The sequence below is a fragment of the Orbicella faveolata genome, unplaced genomic scaffold (genome assembly GCF_042242905.1).
Source record: "Orbicella faveolata isolate gen_17 unplaced genomic scaffold, um_ofav_v1 contig_46, whole genome shotgun sequence".
NCBI classification, from domain to species: domain Eukaryota; kingdom Metazoa; phylum Cnidaria; class Anthozoa; order Scleractinia; family Merulinidae; genus Orbicella; species Orbicella faveolata.
This window is the reverse complement of record NW_028301576.1, coordinates 8349771-8370000: the sequence shown is the minus strand read 5'-3', so window position 1 is coordinate 8370000 and position 20230 is coordinate 8349771. Positions and strand designations below refer to the sequence as shown.

The 20230-nt window shown below is 39.1% G+C and overlaps 1 protein-coding gene across 2 annotated transcripts; it reads right to left on the bottom strand.

Moving 5' to 3' along the window:
* Positions 1–3424: 3424 nt before the first annotated feature.
* Positions 3425–20174, bottom strand: LOC110050875 (uncharacterized). 2 transcript variants are annotated; one of them, XM_089277719.1, is made up of 15 exons: positions 19242–20174; positions 18201–18312; positions 17203–17348; positions 16119–16274; positions 15565–15647; positions 14267–14422; positions 13613–13717; positions 11900–12021; positions 9867–10202; positions 9046–9194; positions 8018–8215; positions 6978–7107; positions 6135–6401; positions 5668–5794; positions 3425–4171 (listed from the first exon to the last, which is right to left on the bottom strand). In XM_089277719.1, exons 1-15 carry the CDS (start codon positions 20090–20092, stop codon positions 3858–3860), a joined length of 3252 nt encoding a protein of 1083 aa, XP_089133845.1. In that variant the 5' UTR covers positions 20093–20174; the 3' UTR covers positions 3425–3857. The 2 variants fall into 2 exon arrangements, with proteins under 2 accessions (XP_089133845.1, XP_020612509.2); XM_020756850.2 differs by lacking the exons at positions 3425–4171; positions 5668–5794 and having other exon boundaries at positions 6108–6401.
* Positions 20175–20230: the final 56 nt, after the last annotated feature.

Sequence of the window (20230 nt, the reverse complement as noted above, 5' to 3'; positions counted from 1 at the left end):
GCCACGTACTGCTGGGTAATATGTCGTGACAAATGAACATATCCAGAAGGACTTCTCATAACAGCCCACTTTCAAAAAGAGTGTAAACCTGGGGCGAGTTTGGTTGAGGGATCAATTATGGGATCGTTATTTTGGGGGCGCTCGCGCATTTGTTTTCAACACAAACGATTGCACAACGCGCCCCCAAACGATCCCACAAATGAGCGCACGCCTTCTCTCGCCCAGGCTTCCACTATTTTCGAAAGTGGGCTATGTAATTGAGCGATCCGCTGAAAAGAATTTCCGAAATGATGTTTGCAAATGCTCGACCATCAGAAGGGCTATTTTCTTGGGAAATCTTCAGAAGTTCCCAGTTAAGCTGTGACCGAAACTATGCAGAACCTCGACAATGTCCACAAAAACTCACCGAGACCTCAGGTGATGCTTGGTAACCGTAAGGGAGCTTTTAACACTACTGTTATTACATTTGAGAATAACTCGTATTACTTTTACGGTTGGTCAGCTTATTACATTTAGCGTTAAATTGTATTACATTTAAGGTGGGGTAAGTTATTACATTTAGGGTTGATTTTTATTACATTTGTGGTTAGTATTACATTTAGAGTTAATTTTTATTACATTTACGGTTGGTATTACATTTAGCATTGCTTATTACATTTAGCGGTGATACAGCATCTATCTTAAAAACTAAGCCGGTGACCCCATATTTTTTTTAATAAAAATTTTTATTATTAAAAGCAGAAGAAGAAACAGGCAAAATTAGAAAAAAATTCTGTGGAGTAGATTTTGCTTAAATTTTAAAAAATGGAAAATTCAAGATTGTGAAAGTATAAAGGGGTTACAACCCGATGTACCACCTGATTCCGCCTGATTCCGCCTGTACACCAAGTTAAACCAAATAATAGAATTCACCTACGTTAGGATAACGTTGACCGAGTCATAATACTGGTTTCGAGGTATCTCACGTGTCGTTCGAGAGTTATTACATTTTGCGTTATTACGATATGCGTTAGAAAAATTATTACATTTTGCGTTGACTTTGTCATAAAATAACATTTTGCGTTAATATTACATTTTGTGGCGGTTATTACATTTTGCGGCGTAACATACATGTAAGTGGCATACAGAGCCCTGCTTAGCCTAACACAGCGCACCTGTCAGAAGAAAAAGCAACACGAACGAACCAGTCTTCGCTTGCGACATCTTTGTTCCGATGTTGATAACGAAAGGTCCTGCCAGCCCTCTCACAAGTCAAGTTGCTGGAAAGTTACTCACTATATCGTTGTTCCAACGGTATGGAAAATGTGCATAAATAATACTTATTATATGGCTTTGGCTTGTGGCCGATATAACGCGCGCTCTGATTGGCTAAGAGCGAGATCTGAGCAGTCATTATGCAGCTGTAATGCCCACGGGCCGATTACGGATTATGCAAATTAGGATGAGCCCGGCTCGGAAAATTCAAGCGCATTGAAACGATAAAAGCCGATTAAAAACAGTAAGAGAAAGTAAATTTATTCCGAGTAGCTAAAAGTTTAGAGATTTTTCCTTAATAAAATTTATATAGAAGTTTTTAAGCGTTTGAATGACTTATTAGAGAAATACGCGGTATCCTTCACTAAACAATTCCTGTTATCGCTACTTCATCGTGATCGCCTTAAAGCATTCCCGCAAAGAATATGACAAGCTCTTTTCATTAATACTTATATATGCGCACAGCCATGCGTAAACAAATTAGCTGCAAAGTTTCCGTCGAGTTATAGCTATTTTGTTAAAGTTTCGGTAATGTGAACACCAGTTACCAAGTTAAGATGTTCAGTTCAAATAAAGCTAGTATTTTGACTTTGTTTGTCGACATTTTCATTACGTATTTTAACTTTGTAAACTTGCCTACAGTTCTCATCAATTCGAAGAAGCGAATTTTTCGTTGAGAATTTTAGAAACCTGATGAAGCGTTCTCGCTCAACCGTGGGATCGTGGCGTGTTTTCCTTCGCCGTGCGTTGTGAAAACCTTTCAGTCAATCACAAAGAAAATCACATGTTTTTGCGCCAAAGTTGTTGTCATTATGTTATATAAAAATTGATTCATGCTTAGCGTGCTTATATCGAGTTGTGAATACACTTGGGAAGAGTTTGGAGAGCACTAGAGAGACTCTCAAGAAGCTAGAGTTGCTCTCGGCTGCGCCTCGATAATTCCTGCGCAAAAACTTCCCGGCTACATCCATATTCGTTTTCTTCGCAGCCAACGTCGACCCTAATAACGGCTGCGAAGGAGACTAATCCATAAATGGACATATGGACGCCGAGTCCGGTCTACGTTCCTTCCAGAGAAGAGAGGAGGGAGGCAGGGGCTCCTTCCCTGTACAGCGGCTTGTAATCGAGCCTGACGCTAAGATCACAGAGTATAGTATATGTGTTTAACTTGAATAAACCGGACCAGGAATAGGCCATTTTGCTAATGCAAATATTTCCTATTTCCGTTCCCTTGTGGAGGCAAGAAGTGACGATCACTCGGCCAAAAATGGCCTCATTAATTCATTATATAGATCAAATTTTGCCCCCACGAGGGACTGGAGCTAGCATTAGCAAAATGGTGTATTGACCTATCAAATAGTATATTGTGTTTCATTGTAACGTGCTTCATCGCTTAACATTTTCTTGTTTTGTTAGTTAGTTTGACGTTAGAAAAAGGAGAGAATTTATCTTACTTTTCAATGGTAAAATAAAATTCATTTAAAAACATAGTGTGATTTTATTGTATTTTATTTTCCATCAACGTGCAAATGTTCTTGTCTAACAGTTAAAATATTCTTAAATTTTTCGCTAATATTTCAGACTCTAAATTCTTATAAATGAGGTTCTTATAAAACCAAGAGTGTCACCGAACGCCAGGCTAAGAATACGTAAGTGTACATCATAATCCAGCGGTGCACGATAATGGCGTGAGGGTCTGTGAGCAAAGTCAACGTCGCTTTGTCATATCGATTATTTTTTTCCACACGAATCGAGTGGCAAGACCGAGAATGCGAAAGGAAATTTCGGCTGCGATAATGGACCCGTGCCACAAGCCACCGATAGAAAGTGAAACCTCTCCAGACATCGCAATGACAGCTAAAGAGGTCACAGGGCCTCCACTAAATTAGGAATAAATTATAACGTTGAACTACTTTTAAAAATATCCCGAAAAATTCCTTTTTGGAGGTAATCTAATTAACAATTAGATTATCACCTCATAGAAATCGAGAGCGAATAATCTAATTATTTTAGCAGAATTCTAACTGAAGTCAGCGCAAATAACGGTTTTTAATTATCTTTCTAGGCGTTATTGAACTTTACGCTTTAAATTTGTTGTTGTTTACGCGCGCGTATCCGTTTTTTCAATAATTTCAAGTGTTTAATTAAAGTCAAGAAACCACTAATGTCCTTCTTTTAGTCTTCTCAGGAATTTAATTATCCATTTACATCTAAACTTTCTTCCAAAACTTCGGAAAAACGATAAAAACTTCGCATTTTGTGGACGGTCGACATCCACTGCACTCTGATGGCTGATAGTATACGAGTAGCTCAGGCAATCAGATTGCAGCATTTGCATAACATTACTAGTAGAATTCTACTAAAGTGAATTATTAAATTTCCCCGTTCATTAGAAGCTCTACTGAGAAGTTTCGCAATCGTTAACACACATAGAGAGAACAAGCATTAAAAATAATCGAAATTTTGTAGTGAGATTGACTGGCGAAACATAGCTGAACAATTATTGCATTTTCGTGATACATACACAATCAAGAACGAAATAAGCGTTCAGTTGTTTGAATTTCGCGTGAGTAACAAGGCCGCGAATGAGTCTAGAAAGATTCCTAGCCGCTATTTTGACAATCTGGTTTGTGCTTCTTCCAGTGACGTTTCTGACATTTCGTATTGCAATAGGAGACTTCTTTGCAACCGAGGCATCTTTTTAAGGTCCCAGTCTTTGAATGGCAAAACGCGCACTCCGGGTCTCCGAGAGGAGGGGTGCATTGAGGAGGGTCAATTACGTCTGCAGAGCACTCAGAGAAGCTGTCTTCAGGAAGAGCTTCATCAGAGTAACTAGACGTTTCTGAAGAAGGTAATGGATTCCGTGGAAAACCTTTGGTTTTAAATTTCCTCTCGCCTGCTGTTTCTTGAACATCACCTAGAGAAAAAGTTCCAAATTAAATGAATGTTTGAACTTTTCTAAGCAAATAAATAAATTAATCAAATTAGTATCATTCGATGTATTATGTATTCCTGAATAATCTCGGCTGACAGCTCGTGATTTATAAGGTTTCCTCATGTTCTCCCAACATCCCGCCTGGTTTATTGCGCCGGTAAACCCATAGAAAGAGTGGTCTATTGCTTAAATAAAACATGCAACGAGAATACAAAGAAAGCAAACTCGACGATCGAATGATGAAACAAATTTCCAGTGAACTCTGTCGATCCCTTGCAGATCGGTTATTTGCCTCAGATCGCAGATCGGTTATTTGCCTCAGCCTTCGGCTTCGATCGATCAAGGTCAAGGTCAAGGTCAACTTTATTTAGGCAGGGTGGCCCAATCAGCACTTGGCTGGTATCAAAAGGGGCCCTGCGTAAATTAAGACTACATTAAATTTCTATACATAGAGATTAACGTTTACAATTATAAAAAATTAAAAATAAAAACTACTCTCTAAAATAAAGTCTAAGAAGATTTTTAAAAATGGGGAGCGATGTTGCTTCTTTTATTGTAGTGGGTAAATTATTATGATCTGCTCGCCATTGCCAAATTAGGATATTTTGATCAACCTCGTCCTATATTTTTTAATTTGTTTTTGCCTGTACCGAACGAAATGCTCATTCAACCAGCTCTTAGAAGAGTAAGGCAGAAAACAGTGAGATAAAAGTAGAACCGTAAAAAGACGACTGCTTGGGTGCAACATTTTGCAGCAACTTGCAGCACCGGTGGTAATACGCACAATAACCTTTTCAAATTGCAGCGTAACACTTGTGCAAGGAGAGTTGCAAGATGTTGCCAGAACCAAGTAGTGGTGTTGAAAGCTAGGCGGGTCGTCACACTTTGGACCTTTCCGTCTATGGCATTAATTCTATCAGAGGCACATCAATGATGTTGACTTTTCCAACAAATTTGAATATCTTTCACTCAGGAACAAATTGAGAGACCTATGACCTCCTAATTGCGTTGCCATGAAGACTTCAATAAAAGGTCAAAAGTACACAGCATTTTTAACATTCTGAGGCCAACAACTTTAAAACCACTCAGTGAAAGTTCCTCTTTTTGAAATAGTTTTGTCTACCCTACGAAACAGCCATTGTTACATATGGCTTAATTCAGTGGGCAGGGTTAGAGCCACTTTAAAATTAATGTCTTCCACTCGTGTTTCTTTGTTTTTTAATTCGATTGTACTTATAATAATTCACGCAACAACGCACTCGCTGGCATTTACCATTCCATTGTTATATGTATATATATACCTGTCAAGTTGTTAAGAGCTCACTACCGGACAAAGACAAAAAAGCCTTCAGCCTCTTCTATAGGCGTTCAGTTTTCGCGCGTCGCTTTTCGCGCTTCGCCCCAACTAACTGAGCACTTGGAAGGGGCAAAAAAACCTCAAGTGACAAGAAACGAATAGTGAATGGTGTTTGACTTACTGAAGAGATCAAGAGTGCTTTCTCTTGGAAATAACAGGGTTATGAAGGAATCTGTCCAGACATCAGATCCACTTTGGGCGACTCTAGCTGCATTTGTGTACAGCATTTTTCGAAACAAGCTCTGTTCCTGTTGAAACGAAGGCGTCATGAAATATCATTACCTTGAATGTAATAAAATAAATTCAAATTGTTTATCCACAGTTTCGTCACAATTATTTCCATTCCAGCACGAAGGACCCATGAAAGTCACCTTATGTTTGTTGTAGGCTACCTTAGAATTACTTAAATGTTACCAGAAGAGACAAAAGTTTGATATCGTGATCAACATGTCCAGAACACCATGTTACTTGGAGCTACTGAGTTATGTCGCTACTAACTTACTTTAGTAAGTTCGTAAGAAAAAAAGTCTTCTCCATTTCAAAAATAAATTAAAACACAGCTTACCATCGCTTATCGTATTCGCTCACCTGTTGATCAGCGGGAATTCTTTGTACCAAATGTAGAACCGTACGGTTGAAGTAGGCTTCCAATAATCGTGAGTCTGTTGGATTATTGCGAAGCATGGCAGCATACCGTTGACAATCACTGAAAACAACTTTAGCGACGGGCAAATTCTTCCATTTGTACACGTTCTGTACTAAGATAATGAATCCTTTCTTGCGCACTATGTCGTCCGGTGTCTGATATGGTTCTTCGATGATTCCTCTCTCCTCAACACACTGTATCATCGGTGTCTTTTGAGTTAAACAAAAACAAAGAGATAACTATTTTTAAAAAAATTGGAAAAGACGGTCGTGTGGGTCTATCATCTACAGTTACCAGTTCGAGGAGTTCCAGTCATCCAGGATAGTATCTCATAGGTTCTTAAAGGAGCTATGTCACGTGTACGATTAGTTGAATTATTTTGGCCGCGTCCAAAATCCTCTTTAAGTTGAAGGAAACCTTCAAATAGTAGTCTACTTAGCGGATAGAAAAACACCAAAGAGATAATAATAAATCATAAAGGAACAAGGATGGTTAAGGATGGAGAAGATTGACATGGATTACAAACCACGAACTTGAAAAACTTAGGCTTAACTCTTCAAGAAGCGCAAACCGTGACTAGCTTCTTTAAGTAAAGGAATCGTGGTTACATTTCTATTTCGCGATTGTTTTCCCTCTCTCCACATCCTCTTTTCGGCCAGAGAGCCTCCTAACAGTCTATAATAGCTCATTCCTGAAGAGGTATCAAAACTCAGCGAGAAAATCCAAAATCGTGATAAAGATTATTGAAATGCAATGTTAACGAATGGTAGTGCCCCTAGACATACCTCGGGCTCTGTTATATGGTTGCGTAAAATCATGGAAATGGTTTCTCTCAGGTTAAAAAATGGCGAACCACTTTTCCTTTGTTCCTTCAACTTTAAATCAAGCTTGGTACAAAACATTCTACCGCATACTCTGAAATGGAAATCAAATGCACCAGAAAATCACTCAGGGTAGTTCAGAGGACATTTGAGAACAAGGGTGGATAACTTCTCTATCTAAATTTATCGTGCTGTCTCAAGCCTGGTATCCGTAGAATCGCCACGATCGCTATGCAATCGCCTGAAGTTGCGCTAATTGCATGAACAGTCCTTCTTTCAAGTTTGATGAGCGAGAAGCTGAGTGAACTAGCAAACAGATAAATGTTCGTGCAAAACTCAGACGACCCCTAATTTTATTTAACGAGCAGTTTTTCCTCTCATTATTTTGTTGTTGTTATTTTTCCTGTCTTTCGCGGTCCGTTCGTCGATCTAGTGGAGGAAAAGAAAGCGGCCGCATGAAGGAAAAATCGTTTTATATAGTCGGTGCAACAAGTGCCGTTATTTAGTGGGGAATCGTCATCTTGGTAGAAACGCTGCGAGAGTATATAGTTGTTCTTGTTTTTAAACGAAATTAAAATTATAGAACGAGTTCGAACGAGTACTCTGCCATGTCTACATTGCGATATAAACAATAATCATGTTTCATTGCAACATTTTACGAAAACAGCGGGCCTAACATCAGGGACAAACGTCTTGGAACAAATTTGCACTCTTGGCGCTTTTGCGCACACGCCAGGCGCGATACTACTTCACCTGCCAAACCTCGCCCCCCACCCCCCATACAATGTTGAAAACTACTACCAGCAATTTCTTCTGATTTTCAACATTGTATTGGGTGGGGAGGGGGAACAGTAACGCGTTTTTAGAAGGACATCAGCGCTTTTTTTCAAACTTCAGTTAATTCGTTAAATTACATAAGTGTCCCAAGGACTTTTGTCCACGATTGTAGTCTTGAAAAACGAGGGTACTTGTTCCCCGTACTGTTTGCATTATATCACGCATACCTCAAGTCGTCCAGTTTAGAGTCCCATAAAGGCAACGCATGGAAGGGAACTGGTCCCGGGTTCCGTATCACAAGCTCTCCTACTGTTCCATCTTCTCTCTTGGGGATGTGACAAAGTACGCTTCCGCGCGTGTTTGAAATCTGGAACTTTGAAGACTTTACATCGACAGAACATGAAAAGTACATGTGCAAAGGGTCTCTGTCAGAACGAAGAAATAACAAATAATAAGTTCTGTTTTCTTGTATGAAGAATCATTGTATTCCTTTTAGAGGATTTATCTCCGGGGGATCCGCAAATAAAAAAGGAACGGGGGTACTCATCGAGCCAGGAGATTAATTGTTGTTCTAGAATTGGTACCCCTAAGGGTTGAAAAAATTTCAAGTCACGCCCACGAAGCAGGATCTTGGTACCTCCTTAATAGGGGTTCTTTTCAAAATTTTCAACGAGTGCCCCTGTCCTTTTTATATAGGAGTCTCTCCCCCCCCCCCCCCCCCCTTCCAATTTTTCTTTCGCTGGTTTTGACTGTCTGTCTGGATATTGTGTATAATTTGCGGGCATTTTTTTTTTTTTTTTCATGCCACTTTTGGGAAACACAAAAACAGGACTATTCTAAACGCCTCAGCATTTGACATCTACCTTATAAACGTTTATTTCGCAAATGAGCCTTTCAATCTAGAGTTTAATCTGTTGAAGTAAACAGAATTTGGTTCACTGAATCATCTGTTTTCCCTCAAAATTTTAAAAATTGTTCAAAACCGATTCTTTATAGTATGTAGGGTGAAGAAGCTGTCTTGTACTGTAAGTAATGTATGTAGCCTTTATTGTACTGTTTTAGTGCAACGTAACAGCCAAAGTTTTGTAAAGTATAAGCAAACATAATAAAATAAATTTGTTATGATAAAAAAACAAAACAAAAACAAAAACAACAATAAGAATCTGTAATTAAGTTTACATTTATAAAAGGATTGCAGATAAAAATAATCTGAAAATTCAATTCAATTGGCAGTATTTTTCAAAATGATACCCACCCTTTAGCATCCTCAAAGTCTATTTGGACTTCGGTTGGGCATTTCTCTGGATGGAAAGTAATCTTCATCGCTTTCGCTTTGCAGATTACCGAGTCCAGTATTTCAAGTTCTGAGTAGTATGAGAATGTGTTCTCCTCTACTTTTAGTACCTGGAAAAGGGAAATGAAATGTGTAACCATTTAACACAAAAATTTATACGCGATTTAATTGCTACCAGGGAGACAGCCGACGTGTTTAGAGAGGGAAGAAGAATAACTCTCAACAGGTAAACAATCAGACATAACTTATGACACTCGCTGAAAACCTTGCAAAGTTTGCTTTTGAGTACGCCGCATGAAACAGTGCGACGCCTTGGACAGCGTCAACTAAATTGACATGACCAGTTGTACTGATTCAGTGTGTCTAACGGCGTCAGAACTATCCTTAGATAAAAATGGGAAGGCAGGGTTCAATTTCGAATAGAAACATGAAAAATACACCGTCGTGGTTCACGTTCTCAACAATACGCAGACCTTTGTGATTTCAAGTTGTTGTTTTGTAGTGGAGGACAAAGAAAATGTGCCACATTTATGACATAGTGCAAAGCCTTGGCAAAGCCCTGGAAGGGATGCTAGTCCTTTGCAGGGTTACCCCAGGCATTAATTTCGCCGGTACCCAATTATACACCTGGGTGGAGAGAGGCACCGTAAGAGTAAAGTGTCTTGCCCAAGTACACAACGCAATGTCCTCGGCCAGGGCTCGAACCCGGACCGCTCGATTCGGAGATGAACGCACTAACCATGAGGCCACCGCACCTCCCACATGACAAGATGTAGACTTACCTTAAGTACTTGGCAATTTTCACTGGATTCATTTACGGTGAAGTTTTGTACCGAGAACAAACCAAATGTCTCCAGTGGATCAACCACTTGAACACTTTTAACGATCTCGTCTCCGAGTGGAACTGGTTCACGATTTATGACTTGAAGCAAGTTATTAAACAAGATCAAGAGATCATCAGCTGTTGACGAGATCCACATCCGGGAAGTTGACTTCAGCTCATCCCAGTCTTTTTCACGCAGATGGAATGTCACGATGTGTGTGTTGTCATCATATCGTAAGTTGTTGTAAATTACTGAAATGGTCGGTTCTACAGGCACACCCATAGCTAAACGCAACTTGAATAAGATAAATGAAATGGATACAACAGTTTACATTGATAAATATGTAAACATTAACTAATTTCGATTTATTAGCCTCAGTATCAGACACTGGCCAACTGTACTGAAAAACATATTATATTAATTCTGTTAAATCCAGCAGTATTCTAACAGTTATCTATTTGGGACAAAAGCTGAACCTGAGAGCGTAAAAAGCAAGCCTTGAAAATCGAGAGACATCACTTAGGGATGTCATCGATTGGTATATACACACTCCAGTCGACTCCAAGATCTTGGTGTTTCAAGCAATCTGATTGGTTTGCTGTCTCTGACTAATATACACCGGGTTACATTTAGATTTAGCTATTACCACGTGACAATACATCAAGCATTGCAATAAGATCACGCGTTAGATTCAACTAAACTCCAGATACATTTAAGAAATAGAAACTATTTTTCGTGTGTCTATCGAGTTTTAGTATAAATCTACCAGCGTTCTATCACGAATGCCGTTCTCTGACTGGCCACGCTACTCACTATCTATTCTGTGATAGATACTGAGTAGCTTAGCAGTGTGCCCTTGTTAACATAATGGCAGTCGTTTCTTAACGTTTTCGAAGTGGATTTGGATAAAGTTTTGATCGACAAGTAGATTTATACTAAAACAATTAGATTATTCGCTCTCGATTTCTATTTAAACAATAGGGTGTTTGATGTCGAGGAACCATCGGCTGATAGTTGCCCCGCGGAAATTTGATGTTCTTAAAACAAATATTTGCCCGAGAAGCGAAGCTTCGAGGAAAAATATGCGAGTTTTATGGACATCAATTTTCCAAGTGCAACTATCATACCGATAGTTCCGAGACATTAACACTCTATTGTCTTTATTGTTCACCACTAAATTTTCTTCCGCGCGCCAGTTCAAAAATCACTTTAAATTATTTTTTAACTTTTTAAGATGAAAGCCGTGAAAAGCCAAATGTAAATTTTTTGAAAAAAGGATAACAACCCATATAATGTAATTTCAATTGTTTATTTTCTATAAGCCCGCTACTTTACGGAAAACCTTTCACGGACGAGTACTATCCATCCGGGTATTTTTTTCAGACGGGCACTATGGGCTAATAGTGTCTCTCCGCGGATTAACACTATCGCGTCACGAGATCAATTTAAACCAATAAGAATCGGAGAAAATTTGGTGGTGAACTATAGCGCGTGATAGAAATCTCGAGCTCATAATCTAATTGTTCAATAGAAACACGAGAGGACTTTTGGGAGAATACGAAATACTGTAGCAACACGAGCCGACAGGTGAGTGTTTCCACAGCTTTTTCGAGCTCTCCCAAACTTCCACTCGTGTTTCTATAACTCGATATATACACTGAGAACATGTTTTCTGTCTTTAAGGTTTTTTGAAAACAGCCCAGAAAAAATAACGAACAAAGTGACTACGATAATTTTCTGTGTTTCCGTTGAGTTATCGTCTTATAGAAGTAAGTGCATACGGTTTTTACCCAATCAGCACGCGTACTTTCTTTGGGCTATTTATAGATATACATTTAATTACTTGTCCCGAGGGTAACAGTTAGTTTTGTTTTCCCGAGAATCTCGATGTTTCCCGAGACACAGAAGAGCTTCCAACTTTAAATCACCCCATACAAGAAGTAAGCCGACCATACGAAAAAAAAAAGAACAATTTACTGTAATTAACTGACTTGTGACTGAAGCCGTTCAAAATCGCTGTGCTCCCGCTCTATACAAATCATCGGGATGGGCGTTCCTTCGTACCAAGAGGCCACCGATATCTTGGAGGATGCTTTTATTTCAACTATAGGCTCTAAAAAAAGGATGAAACATAACCAAGTGGCTCACAACAGTTTCTAGCACTTTTCAAGACTTAGAATTTGCTGGGTCATAATAACCACTTTTCATTAGGTGATGCTGCAATTATGGTTTTTAAAAACCGCGCAATAACTGGGGAACACGTTGGTATCATTTTCGTGACATAACAGGAACAGTATAACCTGCTTAAAAAAACCTTTAATTTTAGCTTTAAGTTCTTATATTTCCAAAACGATACGATGAAACCCACTTTTTTATTGTCGAATTTTGATAAGCAGGATAAGTTGCAACTTTTAAAAAGTTTTAAAATATTCTGCACATGGGGTTCAGAGCCACCTTAAAGTTTCGAAAAGTTTTGTTTCCAAGATGCACTAGAATAGTTCTTGATTTGTTCCTCCTTGTAGAATTTAGTTGGTTTTTGTTCTCTGTGTTATAGAATTATTTTGCAAATAAATTAAAGGTATTGTACACAGTTTTGACCAACAAAGGTCAAAATCCTCGGGGCACTGCCCCTTTAATATCTTCTATGCATATTACCAAAACCAATGTTATCACTCTAGCCAATCACAAAGAACACAGACAATACAGTAAACCAATCAAAACTGGAAGGTAAATACATGCAGCTGACGTGAAGTGCGAGAAAACGTGTGCGAGCGAGTCACAATTTGTCTGGCTATAACTTCTGATTGGATGAAAAAGTGGGGCGAGTTTTTTAAGCCAATCAATGTGTCGTAGAAATGCAAAACCAATTTTTTTTCGACACTCAAGTGAAAACCACTCTGAACCAATTTACTTCGATTTATTATGATGAAGTCTTGACAACAAGTTGCTTACAGAAAGGTCATTATGAAACGTTCGAAAGGGGGAGCTTATCTTAAGGTAATTCCCCCGAAATAAAAGTGACAATAGATTTTTGTTCAAACTTTGTCCACTGAATATTTGTCATATGATAACTTCAATTTTGAAATAAAAATGGGGGGTGCCCATGCTCATTAAAGAGCAGTGAGGCATTGAAAATGCCCCATTTTGGCATTATTTAATGCTTATTGTAAAAACACATTCCCAGTAATTGTAAAATCTTTGTGAGCCCAGACTCATAAGAACACGCATTAAACTACAGTCAATACATTGTGTCGGACACAAATAAACATTTTAAGTTTGATTCAGACAGAAAGCTAAATCCTTGATTAAAAATTTGAACCAAATTTCTTGACGTGGTTACCGACTGCAAAATAGAAAAGACCACAGTGTATCTGCTATTTTTCTTATTTATTCAATTTTCAGCAATAGAAATTAGATCAGTCTTTTATCACGCAACGCTTATGATTATTTGATTACAATGACGGGAAAAAAAAGTGGGGTGCCCGTGCTCGTTGGTGAGCTAGAGCCATTTTTCAACTGACAGAGCTCAATATCAAGGCAAATCCGTCATGTTTTCAATATGCGCGTGCACGAACGCGCGCTAATGAGGTCATAAATTATGCGCAGTAAGGATGCGCAATGCAAATGTGAGGAATGACCTTAATTCCTTTTTGATGTCGAGCTTCAGTTTAATTTGTTAGTGTAAATAGGATACTGTGCCTTGCCTCGGTGGCTTCCTACGGATGCTTTTAACAAATTCCAAGACAGACCAAACTTTCTGTTGAAATCGGCAGGTAGCTCACTTTCAAGAAGATCAAATATCTGAGTGGCTGAAAGATAAATTTACAACGCCAAATTTGTAACACGTAATACCCATGAATAAATCCATACAAGATGGAAAGAAGATAAAAGTTTCGACAAATATAATACGTATCAATTCAGTTGGAACTAGTCAGTGCTAGAAGCAGTGACAGAAACATTTACCTGCAAGATTAACATACGCACAGTTTATCTCTAAATATACATCTGGCCCGGTTGTTCGAAGGCTGGATAATGTTATCCAGCGGATAAGTGTTGACAAAAACAAACCACGCTATCCACTGGATAGTGATTTTTCCACTGGACAGCGTTATCCACCTTTCGAACAACCGGGGCCAGATTTAAATGTTTTCTCCTTATATTTTTATATTCTTTTGTCCAAGAACACAACGTGATCGTGGCCATTATGCGCGTGACAAAACTCAGCCTGGTATTCTGAGGCGATCTTGGTGAAAACCGACAGTGCCAAACACAGATCTCTTTTGTAACATCCACCCCTACTCGTCTACTCTTCTCTTCTCCAACATTACTAGGTTCCATATATTCAAATTCAACATAACCTCCTCCTTTGACCAATGGTTGTATCTGATGAATAATTCGAAGTAGGGTCAGTGGCGAGGGCGATTGAACACCAAACTTCTGGCGTGTTTCGTTCAGTAGATTGAAACACCGCTCAGCCAGCCGAAGTAGGGCTTGTGCAACGTCACTGCTTTTATCTGCAATTGCCAATGTACACATAACAGAACAATGAGCAGAATATAAAAAAAAATTTTTGCTGATAATGATGATGTCGATCAATCTTATGTAAATGAGTAGAGTGTATAATAGAGCGGTTTTCAACTGCGTGTCGTAGATTAACACCAAAACCAAAGTAAACACTCTGGCCAATCATAAAGGACATAGGCAATCCAATGAACCAATCAAAATTCATAGTAAATATATGTCGCTGACGGGAAGCGCGGGAAAACGTATGCTAACTAGTTGCGATCAGTTTTGGTTTTACTTCTGACTGGATAAAACCCCAGTTTCTTTTAGCCAATCGTGTCGAGTAATAATGCAAAACCAATTACTTTTCGACCCGCACGTGAAAACCAGTCTGAGTGTTCCGTAAAGTTAAGTGAGTCACGAGTTACCCCATTTAGTTAATTCGCATCAGATATGTCGGAGTAATGCCCGACATATGAGAGAAGAGATTTCAACCTCCTGAAATCATGCTTTAAAGCTTTGCATAATACTGAGACTTGGCCAGATTATGTAAAAATAATAAAACAGCAATGTCGCAAGGAACTGCGCTCAAGCAATTCCAATAGATTAGAGGTTCCGACCGAAAACGCCAAATTCCAAGATAATGCGTCGAAGCTATTTAACAATTTACCACAATTTATTAGAAACTGTAATGATTACAGAACCTTTTTAAGACTTTCAAGGAAATTTTTATATAATAGACTACAGAGTAATTACTCAATTTTAGTGTAATTTCAAATCCATTTTAATTGTAAATAATGTAATTTGTTTCGATTGTAAATAATGTAATTTAACAGAGCCACCTTGTGGATCTGATAAATAAACCATTATTATTAAAATTGTTATTAATATAATGCACCTTTCTAATTTCACCAATCAACTGACGTTGTAATACTCGTAAAAAAGATAGTTTACATGAGTCAGATACTGAAAGATAATAGTCACGTTAGGAATACGTTGGTATACGAACTTTCCATTTAAGACGTGTGAAAGAGAGAATTGACAGAGGAAGTTAAAGAATTTTAATACTCGAAGTTCAAAATTAATAGCTCAGTAAAATGAGCCTTTTTTGAAAACAGATGTAGCATTTTAATTTCATACATTATAAACCAACCTATCGTCAGCACCGTCCTTTTATGCTCCGCTTTTACCCAGCAAAGAATTTCTTCTTTACTCTGAATTCTGTCCGGCAGTTTACTGTACCAATGAAAACAATTAAAAAGCCAGATCTAGATGTAGCTAGACATAGACAGGTAAATCGATGAAGTTGGACTTGATTTTGTGATTATTAGATTATACTCTGATACGTTACGTTAAGTTCAAGTGAAATCTTGAAAATCCTGCAACAAATGTTTTTATTATTTACTAAAAATACTCCATTTGTCCGTGTGTTTCCCCTTTAATATTTCACAGATGGCGTCAAAACATGGTGAGAGCATAACGACCCTGACCAGCTCAGATCCAGACTGCTTGATCTGCAGTCGACTGCTCTAACCATTGCGCCTGACCGCGTCCCCCTGAGCGTAAGAGAAGTGTTGGACTAAATTTGGACTAAAAAACTTATACCCCGCTCACACCAACATGCATGTTTAACATATTTCAAGGTTAAAAATCAGTTGCTCAGAAAACTAGTTTAGTTGGTGTGAATGGGGTATTAGTCTCACGTACCTGCTTCCCAGCTCAAGATCAACAGTCAGCTTCAAACCAAGAACTGTCGGGAGAAGTGGCAGCGGAACACCAACACATTTGAAGTAATACTCCTCCATATCTTTACAATCATCACTCCATAACAAGCTTGATGTAAACAAGAGAGATGTGTTTGGCCTAGGGGTAAAAAGCAACATGCCTAAAGTAACTTTTTGGTGGCAACGATCTTCCCATCTTTTGAGGACCTCCGGGAGTAGCGATCCCCTGAAGACAAAGATAATGGTTTTTATTATATAGACACGAGTGCTTTACTGGAAAATACACCACTCGTAAAATTCATACGAAACCACATCCGGGACTCGAGTAGCGTATTTTCAATATCCTCACTAGTGAGGATATCGATGATTTCACTGATATCAAGTTTGTCTCTTAAATTGTTCTTATATTCGTTGTTGTATGATCGAAATATCTTCAGATCTTCCTCGAAAGTCTTCGGCAATCTTCGGAAAATTTCAGAAAATGTTCGGCAACGTTGTGTGACCTTCGGACAAGTTTTGAACAATCTTCGGAAATCTTCGGAAAGTGGTCGGAAATCTTCGGAAAATCGTCAAAAACGCCCTCATCAGTATCGTAACGTATCGTCAGTATAGTAACATTACACGCTAGCTCGAAGATATGAATTTTATGTTCTCGTGGCAAAAACAATATCTCACAAGTGAGATATTGCGAAGCGGACTCGTGAGATATTGTTCTTGCCACTCGAACATAAAATTCATATCTTCGAGCTAACGTGTAATGTTCTTTTTATTATGAATGAAATTTAAAAGTGGCTGGTAAATACCCAAAATAGTCCCCCCGGAAGAAATATGACCCTTCTTAATTTGACTTTCTTGGAAATAGCAACAGTTAATAGCGGCAACACTTTTTTATTAGTTGAAGTGTGGCTATCGTTTCGTCACAGCCGGTTTCGAAGTCACATGAAAGCTGCCGTTGTTTTCGCTCGGTCCTTCAAGTCACGCACTGGTCGACTACCCTAAGAGCAATTAGCCTTCTTGTAGTATTGAGAAAATTACAATAACAGCAACCAAAATTTTTTTTCACATACAATTTTAGCCTTGGGGCACAGCAAACGAGAACATTCAGCAAGCCAATGTGATCACTGACATTACTTGTGTCGATGACGTCAAACAAACTTTCTGAAGGGAGGCCACTAGTACACAGGGCAAGTGCATCGCCATTCCACAGGATAACCTGGCAACGAAGATAAATATCAAAAATAAGTTTCACAGGTCGCACAGATATATAGCTACCAGTAAGTCGTCTAGTGTAATCGACTCCAGTTTGGACTGGCTTTGAGAAAGACTTACTAACGATATTAGTCTTTCTCAAGACTGACCTCAAACACAAGATTTCACTTGGGACCTCTAAACGAGCTCTAAGAATTAGTAGGATTTTACGGGAGCTTTGTTCCGGTAAATTCAGTCTTGCTTTGTTTTGTTTTGTTTTGTTTTTTTTGCAAAGAACATAATTACCTTTAAATTGAAGGAAACTAAAGGAGAAAAACAACAAAGAGTTTGTGCTAAAAGTCCACCGTGCGTGACATCGACTGGCGTTTTTTGTCCAGCATAATCAGACTTTTTGAACGGGACTGGGTAACTTGCCAGAGGTGACCAAGATGCGAGTTGGCGTGGCAAGTTCATGTACGCTGTTGCTGCGGGTTGCAAGATGGGACCCTTTCACCGCCACCACCGCCACCAGCTGCACGCCCCCCTCCCACACCCTCCCCCCCTCCTCCTCCCATCGCCACCACCGCAATCACCACCGCCGCCGCTGCTCAGGCTCGCATCATATTGCTGACTTTAACATTTTTCTTAGGGCGTGTAATGTTGATTTACAACCCTCCCCCTTTCTCCACCACCACCACTACTAGTGTCACCACCACCCCGCCGTACTCTGCTCAGGTTCGCGTCATGACACTAACTTTAACATTTGTCTTAGTGCGTCTAGCATTGGATACTTCGCCGCCCCCAGTTGCGTTTTCCCGACTATACTTTATTCAGAGCACAGTCATAATCGGATCCTAGCTGCGGAAAGATGACTTGCCTTTAAAGTTGCTGAGTGATTTTTCTTCAGTTCCTGGAAGCGTTTCACCCACAGCATTAGGTGCTCCTTGCAAGCAGCTGCCAACGATTTGCATTCAGGCTCGAGGTCTTGTCTGAAAAAAGAGAAAGCAATCGTTTCTCATCATGGGTACATGGTAGAAATGTGTTTCTTTCAAAAATATTTTGAGGTCGATTCTGCTGAACTGACTGAAGTTTTATTGTTGTCGACAGTTTTACTCGCTTGGCTGATTGTCAACTTTAAAAGCAATGATTTTCGTTGCGATTTATATACTTTAACTTGATCTTGTGTTTTCAAGGTTATTTGGAACTCACTCTTCTCTAAAGAAGTAAAATGTTACATCTTTTTAAAATCTCTATAGAAACGTTTCCATTCTTTTTCTGTCATAACACTACACAACACCGGAAGTAAGTGTACCAGCTGGTAAATTAAACACGATATACGCGAGTGATTTTTGAATATCTGTCACCGCAGACAGTTTCCAAAACGATGTAATATTTCTCAGATTTCTGTAATGTACTTTTGTTACTACCGCATTTAGCTTAACATGGTGGTAACCAGCTCGAAAGCCAATGGCTAGTCTGGTTACCACGCACATATCTTTTTAGTCTTTTCCCAAACCATGTGTTGCGAATATTTCTCTTTGCAATTCACATGTGCTATTCTAGATTTACAATGAAAATACTGTAAATAGAACACAATAAAAGCGTTGAGTTGAGCTGAGATTAGTTTCCAACCGAAATTCGAAGTGTAGAGGAGGAGTCTTTTATCTACAAAACAGGTAACAATGGTCGCGATGAATAGCAACAATTTTGCAATTAGACAACATCAGGTATTTCCGGGTCAGGCTGAATTGAGGAACTTCGTTATAACGTTTACAAAACGTCGGTTGGAATAATACGGCCCTCTTTTAGGCAAAATTCACCTGTACAAAAATAAAACTAGAAGAAATCGCTCACATAAAATAATTGCCAAATCAGCTGAAGATCAGGCATTGGTAGCCTTGACGAGTACGTGGCTCACCTTTCAAGAGGCGGATAGCTTTCGAACGCACAAGAACCATAGTGCTGCTTCCATTTGTGAACAAACGGACGAATTAAGGTTGGGTTTGTCTTGTCCGATTCATCGCTTGTGTAACCTTCGCTGAACCAGTGCTTTATTTCGTCGTAAAGTGGATTTGCCGACGTTGGTTCACAAAAATGGTCTAGTGCTTCTTCATAGATCAACTTTACCATTTGGCTTAGCACAGACAGGCACTGGTCATCACGACTGAATTTCAGTTCTTTTCTTCGCTCTTCGATTAGCCTGTTTCTACTCTCTTTTATGCTTTGTACTTCAAGATCGAGATCCCTCCAGTCCTTCCATATGTCACGACATTCCCTAAGAACGGCGCTATCTTGAAACTTTAAAACACTCCCGTCGCTCTCAAAATCCTTCTCCAGCAATTCAGAGAGAACATTTCGCAGTCTGTCAAAATGAGCTTTCGATATTGCAAGGTTATACCAGATATTCCATAGGAAGTCCACATCATCTGGGATTTCAGGATTTATCGCACAAGCGGCTTCAACAAGCACAGCATTGCGAGCAACCACCGATGGATCGTAGTCGTTTAAATGAAAATTCAAACTTTTAGGACGCTCGTGACGTTTTCTCAAAGAAAGATCTGATACAGTGCACAACACATTCCTTATATCACCAGAAGCTAAAAGCAACAAGTCTAAATGTTGTTCTTTCGAGGTTCCCAAAAGCTCCGTTAAGTCTCTAGCTCTTGTATTCCCCATAGCGTAAGTGTAAAGACCCGTTGGATAAAGAATCGTTCCCGCTGGATTATGAAAACTCAACACTGGAACGCCCTGGCTATCGTATCTTGTCATGTTGATATTCGAAGGAGTTAGAAAAATATCAAAGCTATTTTTTTATCACAGAAATATAAAATAAATTTTCGTACAAACTGTAATTCTGAGAACTAGAATTAGGTCGAATTCTAGGAATTCGGTCCGCGAGAGACCTGG